The 11,879-nt window shown below is 35.4% G+C and overlaps 1 protein-coding gene across 2 annotated transcripts in view; it reads left to right on the forward strand.

Moving 5' to 3' along the window:
* The window catches only part of FSTL5 (follistatin like 5), a 305,635-nt gene that overhangs the window by 88,173 nt on the left and 205,583 nt on the right, over positions 1 to 11,879 (forward strand). For both annotated transcript variants that reach the window (XM_085319846.1, XM_085319848.1), the window contains exon 4: positions 8,446 to 8,694. In XM_085319846.1, the coding sequence (XP_085175972.1) occupies positions 8,446 to 8,694 (249 nt within the window). The remainder of the gene's footprint in view (positions 1 to 8,445; positions 8,695 to 11,879) is intronic.

The raw sequence follows: 11,879 nt of genomic DNA on the forward strand, positions 1-11,879 counted from the left end.
CCTCAGCCTTATGGCAGGGACAGGCTCTTCCCTCACTCCCTTTTCCTACTAATCCAGCAGCAGAAGGGAAGAAAACAGATCCTTGTCCYGTGCACAACTGCAAAGTATTTTTGATCCCTCTCCTTTTTGTCTTTGCCTTCCTAATGCTGCCAATAGAAAGAGCAGCAAAACTGAAATTTSTGAGAAACATCAAAGCAAGCAGCCAATGGTAACTGGGGCCAGCAAAACTCCTTTGCCACCACATTTGCTGTAGCAGCAGCTGACTAACCAATATGTGTGATTTTTAACTCAAAAGTAGGCACAGAATATTTTCTCTTGCCTAGCAGGGTGGTCATAGAAAACAGTGAGTAAAGAACAGATYAGGGAATTTGTGACACAATTCTGCATCAAAATCCAATTTATTTCTGTGAATTTGTATAGTGGCTTAAATTTCTTAAGCTTCTTTCTACTCAGCGTGAAAGACCTTGACATTGCCGTTGCAAGAAATAGAAAACAGCGTGCTACAAGGAATTGCTTCAGAGGGCTATTAAGAGAAGTCTTTCTGATACGGAAGTAGGACTAGCTCAGCCTTGTTCAGTCTTCTTTAAAGCTAGTTTACATTTCTAGTGTTGAAAATCTGCCCAGGAACCTCCCAGGAGAAGAATGATATCCCATCAAAAGTTTATTTCTACCCCTTAAACTTTTAAAGAGGTCTGACTCTGCTATACTACTATTTTATAATTTTAAACAACTACATAATAGAAAATACTTATTTTAGTAAGTCTTGCATTACTTTCTCTGTGCAATTATTATCTTATTTTGAATCTTAAAYTGTGGTTTAAAACTGTCCCTCACACTGTGTCCATTCATTTGCATAATTCAATGTATGTGCAAGCATTTTGGTTTGGCTAATGAGAGTGATGTAGCATATTAATGCCCCTATATTTTCATAATCTTTAAAGTTCTTTTAGATCCTATGTTTATGAAGCTTGCTCAGTTAAGCTCCTACTCTCAGGAAAAAAATCTGCATTTTGGCTTGATRTAACTGAGATGGCCTCCTGCAAAATGTTGCTGACTCTAGCTTTTTTTTTTTTCTTCCCTTCACTGCCCTTTCTGCTGTCAGTGGTGAGAACACCTCTGAACCTACAAATATTGTTAATTATTAATTATTTCTTGGGAGGCAACTTGCTAGGTTCCTGTGAACAGGCTCCGTTGTCACTTATCTGGGTACTTTTTCACYGATATGAATGGATGTGTAGTCCAGGTGGCATTTTGCTATTTTGCACGTAGTCATTTTAGTCATAAAGAGAATTTGAATATCTTTCAACTGCTTCTATAACGATTTTACTGTCTTCCCTGAACTTGGTTTCTTCGTACATGTGACATGGCAAATCTTATTCCTTTCTCCTCTGTAAAATTTAATTAGAGGRAAAAAATAGCTTTCTGTTCTATGAAGAGGAATGAGCTTTGGACATGATTATTGTAACTTTGGATTTTTTTTTTTTATTGTTAAGTGCTAGTCAGACGCAAGGACAAAATGCTACTATCTAAATAATTTTTCTCAGCTATGATTTCTTGCCATAGGTCCCCATTCCTTTTGAGTCCTTCTACTGTCTCCACTACTGCTTTTAGAAGAAAACTCTGGAATATGTTGGACACAAATGATTTTTTTTATAATCTTTTTGTAATAATTTTTAATTATAACTTTCATTTACTCTAAAATTATCCACTCATTGTTATTTTTAAAATATTCCCCAAAAAGTTTCCCACTTATTATTATCTAAGTTTTTTTTACCAAGAGTGCTGGAACATGGGGTTATGCAGGTGTAGTTCCTTGGTCAGTCCATGCACATAGAGGCTCTAGCTAGTGATCTCTCAATTTGTGTAAAAACTTCTGTTAAGTACTACAGCTTAGAAAAAGAAAAGTCTAGGACTTTTAAAGTATTTATGAGCAGATACTCACTGCTGCGGCCATGCTCAGTGTTAATGCCTTGATAAAATCTAGTAAGATTGAGTAAGTGATCATCAATCTTGTTCCTCTTCTCTCTCTCTTCCCCCCCCCCCCCAAAGTTTGTACTTTGTGTGACACTTAACGCTACAGGGAGCATTTACTAGCATTAGTAATTGGGCCATGCATGAGTAATATAAKGTACAAAAATACAGCTGGGACTAACACTGACAGAATCTGTAAAAGTCATTTTTTAAAAAAAAAAAATGAGGGGAACTGACCCTAAAAATCGACATCACTTATTTTCACACAAAGTATTCCGTATCTTGTCTCCCAGCATAGCTGCCACCTTATTTTAAATGTCATATAGATAGTGCTGTAAGTTATGACAGAAGGCATGAATGCAACCATGTTATTAGGGAAGAAAGAAGTCTTGAGCTTGCAGTTCTGTTATTTCCTAGGCAGATGGATGAGCCTGGAGTGAGCAATCAACATATAAAAAGGTTTTGTGCTTTCCAACCTTAGGCGAAGTGGAGAAGGCAGTGATTCACATTCTCATAAATTTCCAAAGGTTCCACATGCAATGTTTTTCTAAACTGATTACTTTAGGAGAAAAAAAGTGATTATTCCTATGATCCTTTTGTGCACTGGAACAGCTATATAATTCYCAAGTGTAAATGGTGCAAACATGACCTAAAACTTGCTCAACTCTGAATACTGTTGAACTGTCCTTGTAGCTAAGAAACACATGAGAAATCCTAAGTAACARCTTGAAATTATATTTATTAAATTTGTTTTAAAAAAATTGGAGAAAGTGAAAACTTTTTCTTTTAAGTAAAAGACCTTTTTGCTTTGTTAATTATTTCATTTTATGTCTCTTTAGAGTTTCAATTTCAAGAGAATATGAAAAGTGTGTAATGACTGTTTTAGTTGTCCTAGGTATAATACATTTTTCATGATATTTCTTCAGATGTGACTTCTTTAAACTTATGGCTATGGTCATTTAAATGTATGCTGACCTATTGACAGGCACTTTCAAATGGAACAAAGGGCATTTTATTTTCCATTATATTATAGACCACCTAAGAAGGCATAGATATGATGCTTTTTTGCCTGAAAATGCAGAGCACACTAGCTTAGCTAATACAGGTACATTGCTATAACTGTATGCRTGCCATTTGGAAGAAATAGGCCATGCCTATTTCTGCATGTCCAATATCAATTAAAGTGCTGTAAGAAGATTAGTATTCATGGGTAGATTATTTTTCTCCTTGATGTACTTGTTCTCAGTCTTTCTTAGAGAAAATTTACAGCTTAACRTATCTAATACTACTAAATTACTGAAAAACACAGGAATCTCAGAATGGTTGAGGTTGGAAGGCACCTCCGGAGATCATTTAGTCCACCCTTCTTGCTCAAGCAGGGTCACCTAGAGCACATTGCACAGGCAGGTTTTGAATATCTCCAGAGAAGGAGACTCCACAGACTCTCTGGGTAACCCATTTCAGTGCTCAGTCACCATCACAGTGATTTTTTTTTTCCCCCTCGTGTTCAGACAGAACTACCTGCGTTTTGGTTTGTGCCYGTTGTCTCTCGTCCTTTCACTGGCATCACTGAACCCAATACAGGAGCCTGGATACAGGAACCAAGTTTATCCCAGACTAGTCTACTGTCTGAATCAAAATGTTTAGATAGAAGAGTTGCCTTCAGAAAAGTGTGTGTCGGGAGTCTTTAAAAAATTTTTTTTTCTTTTCAAATGGGATAGGAGGAGGTGGCTCTGAATGGGTGCAGTATCCTAAGCAATGTTGGACCATGAGATTTATCTACACTAGCATTAAAAAGTTATTCCCTCCCCCACCCCCAAAACTTCCATTATCACTCTGTCAACAATACAGATTCATAGATAATAATTCCAGATAGGCAAAGCAATAATGGAGATTTCCTGAGAGTTACTAGAATAGCCAGATGTTTCACATATGGGCTCAAAAGATGATTTATTGTATGATAATGAGAAGATCCCTGTAGCTGTATTTCTGGATAAGAAGATGTTGTATTCCAAGATTAAAGTTATTGAGTTGACAAAAAAATTTTGGTGTTTTTATCCAGTAGCTAATAAATGCCCCTTACAAAGGCTTTTCAAAACATCTGGTATCTCTATTGTTTCAATTGCTTGTTCTTTTGTGGATTAGACATCTGATTCTCCCTATATTTCCCCCCAAATTTAAGGAGTAACATAAATAACTGTGGAAAAACTTGATATGGTAGTATTGACAAATAGTACTTTGTGGTATTTTCTTTCCTTTCTTGAAATATTCATTCATGGCCCTTGTTGCTATACCGCTTTTCTCAGGCGAAAGAAAAATCTAAGAACGTGTATGTAATCTGTGCCTTTTAATAATTTGATTTGATTCTTCACACTAAAGGTAATCAGTGTTAACTGGTGCATGATCAAGTCCATGCCAGTACATATAACCTTGATTTCTGTTGATGATGTTATAGTTCTTAGGTTTATGTGGCACTAGTCTTTTCAAAAATACGTTAGTCATGCTTAAATCCATTTAWTTTTATTTCACTATCTATTAGTTTGTTTACATTTGCAGATCTGATCCATTTTTTGATTCAGATTTATGTTAAAGTTATGTTTATGAACATTAAACATCACCTGATTTGAAATTGAAGGTATTCCTTTTTTCCTATGAATGTTCTCATAATCACTGTAAGATGATTATGGTGGACTTTTTAAGAATAAACACTTAAACTATTTCTCTTAAATATGTATTGTAAAATGTTTTCTCTTGAAATAATTCATAGCTGATCCTTTCATGAAAGACATAAAAGATCTGTAAGTTTTTAAATTAAAAACAACACAAAACAGCACTGCTGCGCTTGGTAAATGTGCTGACGGCGCTCCATAATAGCTGAGCTTCAGGTAAAGACTAACTGAAGGTGCAACTCTTTCGACTGAAGCCAATAGTAAAACTCCTATCGACTTCRGAGAATTAAGCATGCAATGTTGCATACAAACATGTATGGGATTGGAATAGTTTACAGTATAAAATCAAGATAGTTATAAAAGCAAGAAATACAATTTTACATTAAGACTTGTATATTTACTGATGTACATGATTGTTACACTCTGACATAGACCAATATTGTAAACATCAATATGTATTATGCAAAGCATTCTCCTTCCTCTAAAAGTGTCTGTTTTGCATTCAGGCACCAGATTCAATTATAGCACTGAAATGAAGTCCGGAGTGAAGACTCCAATCAGTTTCCATTCRCACCGTAACGTACACATTGCTGAGTCACCACGCATCTCCCAGTAATTCAGAGCAGTTGTCAGTCTGAGATCTTTATCTTCCAATTCAGAAAGCAGAAATAATAATGATTTATAGACTTTGGCCTCAAACTACAATAATTCTTTTGCTTCGAGGGAACTTTTGTAATGTGTGTATGTGACCTGTTCCATAAAGTACTCTCAGACATTGAAAGACTTGACTTTATTTGAGGTTGGTGGTAGTAGAAGAAACTTGGATTTACGTGACTTTTCAATCGGTTAATGTCTATTGCCGACATATATGCCTACATATGATGATACGTTGGCACAAGGAGTAAGGTTTTCAAAAGCTTATAGCAAGCTTATTTTGAATAGAGTTTGCAGGTTCCAAATCRGTCTAATGCCTTTGAAAATTGTACCCACTAACATCAACCTGGCCTAGTCTTTTTTTCATCCATGTGCATAAAATGTCACTGTAATGTAGGTATGCCAGATATTATTCCTGGGGTAAATACAGAGACCTCTTAACTTTGTGCTCAGATTGTTATAAAATAATACAGCAAAAGGGTTTGTCRTACTAGAGCCAAATTTTATGGTAACTTGCTTTATGTAGTAGATTTGTCTGCAGAAAACAATGGGATTTATAGTGTAGAAGAAAGCAAAGAATGAAGTAGTATTGTCCTAGGTCTAACAGTTTTGTAGACTTACGAAAAAAGGGACAAGAATTTACTTCTGCTATTGAACTGAAGGGTGGTGGTGGTGGTGAAAAACTACATTCTCAATGGATAGAAGGAAAAGCTGTGTCAAGTTGTGGTATTTACATGTTTGCTCTTTACTGAAGAAMATCAATTTAATGCTACCAAACTACCATTTCTTTCTTCTCTTTTGATCTCTTGCTACTTGATGTACAAAACTACACTAATCTTTACAAAGGCTTTTATGTTTTGTTTAGGACTTCTAAGACAACTAAAATACAGTAGATCTATTGTACAGGCGTGATCGACTGTGGTATACAGTTGTAGGCCAATGCATCCTGAATGTATTGGATAACCTGCCCAGGCACAAAATACTCAGCCTCTGCATGGGCAATGGCTATTTGTTAGGCAGCATTAGCACTCCACCTGGAGTGGTGACTATCCAGAGCAGAGGTGCATTAGTTCTCGCAGAGCTACGCTTCTGGACAGAAAATGAGATGCAGAAGCATTTGAATAGCTCTATTCTTTCTTTAAGTATTTTTTTTTTTTTTTCCTGTGGTTCCATTTTTTCTTAAAAAGATGGGTGATTAAAGTGATTTTTTTTTAATAACATTTCATTCATTTTCTAAATGTAAATTGAATACCATTTAGATCATTATTTCATTTTTTTTTTTCTGAGAGAAAAAGCCACTTCATGGCCCCTTGCAAGGCTTGTTAAAACTGAGTGGGCCTCTCTTGTGCATTGTTTAAAATAAATACTCAGTAGAGATAAAGAAGCAGATAGYAAGGGCCTTATTGTATTGATGATAGTGTACTTTCTCTAAAAAAAGAAAAAAATGAGTTCCTATATTAAAATTTCCTTAAAGCCTTTCTTTCTTACAATGTCATCTTTACTTACCTTTTTGGTCTATTAGCATTTGATACTATTTTGAGGCCTGGGCTTGAAAATATTTTCATGTTTATTAAATACATTTAGTAGCATATATTCTRAGATTGATAACCTAATATTCAGTTGAAAAGGAGAACAGATGATAAAATATTGGAGCAGAGTTTAACTAGACGATCTTAAAACGTAGCAGAAAAGGATCATCTAGCAGAASAGATGAGTGTGATAAGATACCCAAGTAGTAAATAAGAGAGCAACAAATGGAAAGTAAAAGCACTCAAAGTGAGAATGAGGATGTGGAAAGATGAGGAACATAATGGAGAGAGAGAGAAAAATGATAAGTGGRTGAGGGTTTTTTGGCTGTTTTTTGGGGGTGGAGGAAGGGATTAAAAAAGAGGAGGCAGGCAGGGAAGAACATTAGCSAGAACTGAGCTTCTTGCCCAGTGAAGACTCTTAAAAATTACTCTGRAGTTTCACCACCTCTTTTTATTACCTTTTATTTGTCTTGTGTATTCATCTAATTCAGTATTTTGAAGAAAAATGCCAGAATCATTTTTCATTCCTTGACTCTGAAATCATGCTTGCTTAATATTTTGGTGTCCACATTTACGAAAATAGTATTTCAGGTTAGCCTGGGGTGTCTGGAGTTAGTGAAGTACTGAGTTTCATTCTGGGGGAAGTGGAGGGAGGAACAAGGATCCACAGCTGTACAGATAGTTAACATGATTGGTTTTGGTTGGTTGTTTTTATGCCCTTTCCAGTGTAACTTCTTGCCATAAAACTTATGCAGACTTCTTTATCACAAAGAGGTCTGTGACCARGAGTGGTAAATTTCTCCTACTTCTTTACCTGCCCTCATCCTTTAAATAACAGAATTCTGAGTACCAGAATGCAAAATTATTGCAAGTAGATCCTTATGGTCACAGTGTACTTACTGAAGCGAAGATATAATGCTATTAACATCCTTATCTCTTCTTTTGTTGCACTATGTTTTACTAAGTCATTTCACTCTATATCATATTGCCCCAGTAATGTTTATATTTCTAAAATTGCAAACATTCATACTTGTTTGGTTAGAGGAGAGGTTTTTGGTAGAATTTTACTTAGTTATTATGGTCTATATCTCATTTCACTTTTAGCTTTTACTCATTTCTGTCCTCTACTTGTTCATGTTTCAGAGCTCTTTTTTTTTTTTTTTTTTNTTTTTTTTTTTTTTTTTTTTTTACCCACTTAACATCTACTCTCTGCAGAGAGTAGATGGCAAGTGTCACCAATAATTACTTCAGCTTTAGAACAAGAAGTCTGTTTTGCAAATACATAAAAGAACTAAACACAGAAAATACAGAGTTGGTAAAATTGAATCAGTTTAATGGAGCAACATGCAACATTATCTGTTATGATACTTACAGTACTATTTATTTCATGCATTATAGAATTATGTTTTTTCTCATTACACTTCCCCAATCTGTTAAGTTCATAAGACATTTTTTATTGCAATGACTTGTAAATATTAACATAGAGGACCTATTTCTGCTTAAAAAGAAAGCCTTTGGGTGGGATTTCATATATTCTATTACTTTGTCAGATGCTTTACGTACCATTTGACAGTCTTTTAACTTTTTTTTAAATTTATTTATTCCCCCCCTCCCCCCCCCAGGTTATATGGGTCAAGATGGCCACGTTGGATCATGTGAAAACAAGTACTGTGGTCTGGGTAGACACTGCGTTGTCAATGGGGAGACTGGGCAAGCTGAGTGTGTGTGCATGGAGCACTGCAAGCCACATTACAAGCCCGTGTGTGGTTCTGATGGTGAATACTATGAAAACCATTGTGAAGTGCACAGGGCTGCCTGCCTGAAAAAGCAGAAGGTCACCATTGTGCACAACGAAGACTGCTTCTTCAAAGGTAAGGATGCTGARCAATATCGAGTATGATTTCATCAAGTGTATGTTTTCAAGAAGGTCAATTAAAGCTCTATAGAGGCTGTGCTGTGTATATAGTAAATACCACCCCCCTCCCCACGCACACGCTGCATTTGTACTCAATGTACTCTGCAAGCAGCCTTTTAAATCTGAATAATGTAAATGGCTCTTTGGGACCAAACCACTGCAATCTGTCTTACAAATATAGCTGGTGCCCATGTTCATGTGAAAGTACTTGCAATGCCAAGGTCCAAAGTATGCTAATCTCTTCTATAGTAAAATGGAATTTAGGATTTCGATGGGGTTCTGTAAAGCTGCAGGCCCTGTGCTCRTATTCGATGTTGAAGCTGGAGAGTTGTTGATAGACCAACAGCTTGTTCGTGGCTATATGGGTCTTGCTTCCTGGACAGTGAAAAGTTCACTTATATATTTACTGTAACACACAGGTTTAGCCAGTTCTTAATCTACTAATATACCTAATGTTGAGCAGCTTATCGAACAGAAGATATCAACAATTGCAAGTGCACACCTTCTAGGTTGCTGGAACTCTGCCAAAACAGACCTTGATTAAACATATTTGACTACTACCACAGATTTGTAGGTTTTTTTTTTTTTTTTTTTTTTTCCTAGTTAAAACAGACAGATGGCTTTGAGAAAAAGCTGTTTTAAAATAAGGCCATTTTTAATGAGTCTATGCAGGGGTCAAAGTAATTTATATTCTTTTTAATGACTGTCTTGTTTTTGTTAACACTTTCACATGTTGTGAACATAGTTGTGTTCTCCATAATAGCAAACTTGAGCTATCACTATGTCAATAATTTGCTTGAATATTATATTAAAAAATACCACAGGACAGGAACAAGTCTACTGAGACTGCTGAACTTGGCTACATAGTTTACTAACTAGTAAAATTGCTAATACTGAAAACATTTCTATTCAATGAAATTCACCTTTGTAGTGAATGCTTGATTTAAGCTGAATATAGCAATTTAAACAAAAATTACTATAAAAGGAAAACCTAAAGAGTTTGTGATTTTAATCAGAATTTTCAAAATATTTTGCTGATGGTATTATGGCATACAATTGTTCAAATACAACAACTATTAAAGTTCTCAGACTTTACTTTTTCACTGATCTGAGGGTCTAGAAATGGTTCTTAGTGAAAAATTGGACTTTCAGTCAAATGCTAGAATTCCAGCTTTTGCACAAATTACAGCATCATGAAGAGGAGTTTTGATAGTAAAACAAATGCATATTCAAAACAGTTCATTTTATTCTTCAAGAACTTAATTTTTTWAAATTCTTACAATGCTCACACAATTATTTTCTGTTGAATAGATGGGGAGAATGCCACAGTGAAGTGCCTTTCTTCTTTTACCTCTTTCAACAGATGTGTTAGGTTCTGCAACAACATCAAAATATGTGTTAAGGAGTAGTTTTCTAGACCAATAAAACCATGAAGCATTCCTAGTTCCAAAACAAAGAAACTTTTATTAGCAAAAGCTTTAGGGTTTTTTTCTATTCTCTCTTTTTCTTTCTTTCTTTTTTTTAGCAACCGTAAAACTTTAAGTACATTTAAAATTAAATGTAGACACTAAATAGAAAGTTGGTATAACATCACAATGTACAGATTTGTAAGTAAGTAGCCTATGTTCTGACACAGTAGAAAATTAAAATTTGATTTTAGGATTAGAGGATATTGAGTTTATAGGAATGGTTTGTGCAATAATAAAAAACATGGATGCTTTCATCTCCTCTCCAAGCAACCACGATCTCCTTTTTTTTTTTTTTTTTAAAAAAAAAGGAAGTAATATGTTTTCCTAAGTAGATTAAAAAATACCCCCCCCCCACAGAACTCAGTAACTTTTTGTCATAACTGATGCAGCACTCTGATACAGTAAATGACAGTAACAAACACAAAGCTGTTTAAAATTATGGMGCTAATTTGGGTTCATTAGTGTGCAGTATACACTATAAATACATTCAGAGCTTGTTCATGGAAAAAATTATAGCGTTATTTTTCAGAAGGGGGAACAGCAGTAAGAGAACCATTTATTGAAATGGAAACTGAGACTGTGCTTTAGCTAGGAATATTACACAAATGCTGCCAGAAATTCTGTTAGCTCATCTTCATGTTTTAAAATCACATTATTAGCCTCACGTGTACTGTAGCTTATAAGGATGATTATATTCAATGGTATTCAACTTCTAGCACCTAATTTAAATGGTAGATTAGAAAAGTAGGTTTCTGCTTTAGTCAGTGGCAGTCTTCAGAAAGTGGTTAGATTATCTGAGTGAGTTGCTCCAAATTGCCTTCTGAAAATGCTATTATTTAACAAGATACTGACATCATCTAATTTGGGCACCTTGTCCAGATGCCTGTACTTAAACAGTGTAAAATATTTTCCTTTCTCCCTGACCTTTCTCATCGTGTGTTGACTTCAGTGGTGTTAAGCAGGCGAGACTCATGGCATTTTTTTTCCYTTTACGTTCTTTGGCATTACATGGGCCTTATAAAGCTTGGGGGCAGGTTCAGCTCAGTTGGTGAGAGCGTGGTGCTGCTAATGCCAAGGCTGTGGGTTCAGTCYCCRTACGGGTTATGCGGAGGGTTGGACTAGGTGACCTACAGAGGACCCTTCCAGCCTTATGATTCTATGTTCTTAACTCCTGTTTTCTTAATTGCCGTCCATTGACTGGTATAGGACAGCACAACRAAGGTAAAGCATTGCTGCTATCCATGACTGCTGAACATTTCTCCGTCATTCACTTCTAATGAATTTAAAAAGTGACTTAATTTGCTTCATTTTGAAAACATTAGGCATTGTTTCCTTCCAGACTAATAAATTTAAAGATTCACATTGTTGACTTTATGGCTTAGATAATGTAGCACTCAGGATAATTATAAGGTGGTGACTTGGGCTTATCCTGGAGAAAATAAGAATTAAAAGGACAAAACAGATGGGATTCATGGATGAAGTGGTAAACCCTCCCACTGCCAGTGGTATCAGGAGGACACTGMAACATTTCCTCTTTGATAGTTTAGCTGGCATCCTGTAACACAAATGATCTCACTTTAATGAGTTGGTGTGCAGAGACCAGAAATATTCAAAATAGGTCTTACAATCCGATTAAACAAAATGCTCATTTTTTTTTTTTTTTTTTTTTTTT

This window comes from Rhea americana, unplaced genomic scaffold (assembly GCF_003343005.1).
Source record: "Rhea americana isolate MKP2758 unplaced genomic scaffold, rheAme1 scaffold_60, whole genome shotgun sequence".
Taxonomy (NCBI): Eukaryota; Metazoa; Chordata; class Aves; order Rheiformes; family Rheidae; genus Rhea; species Rhea americana.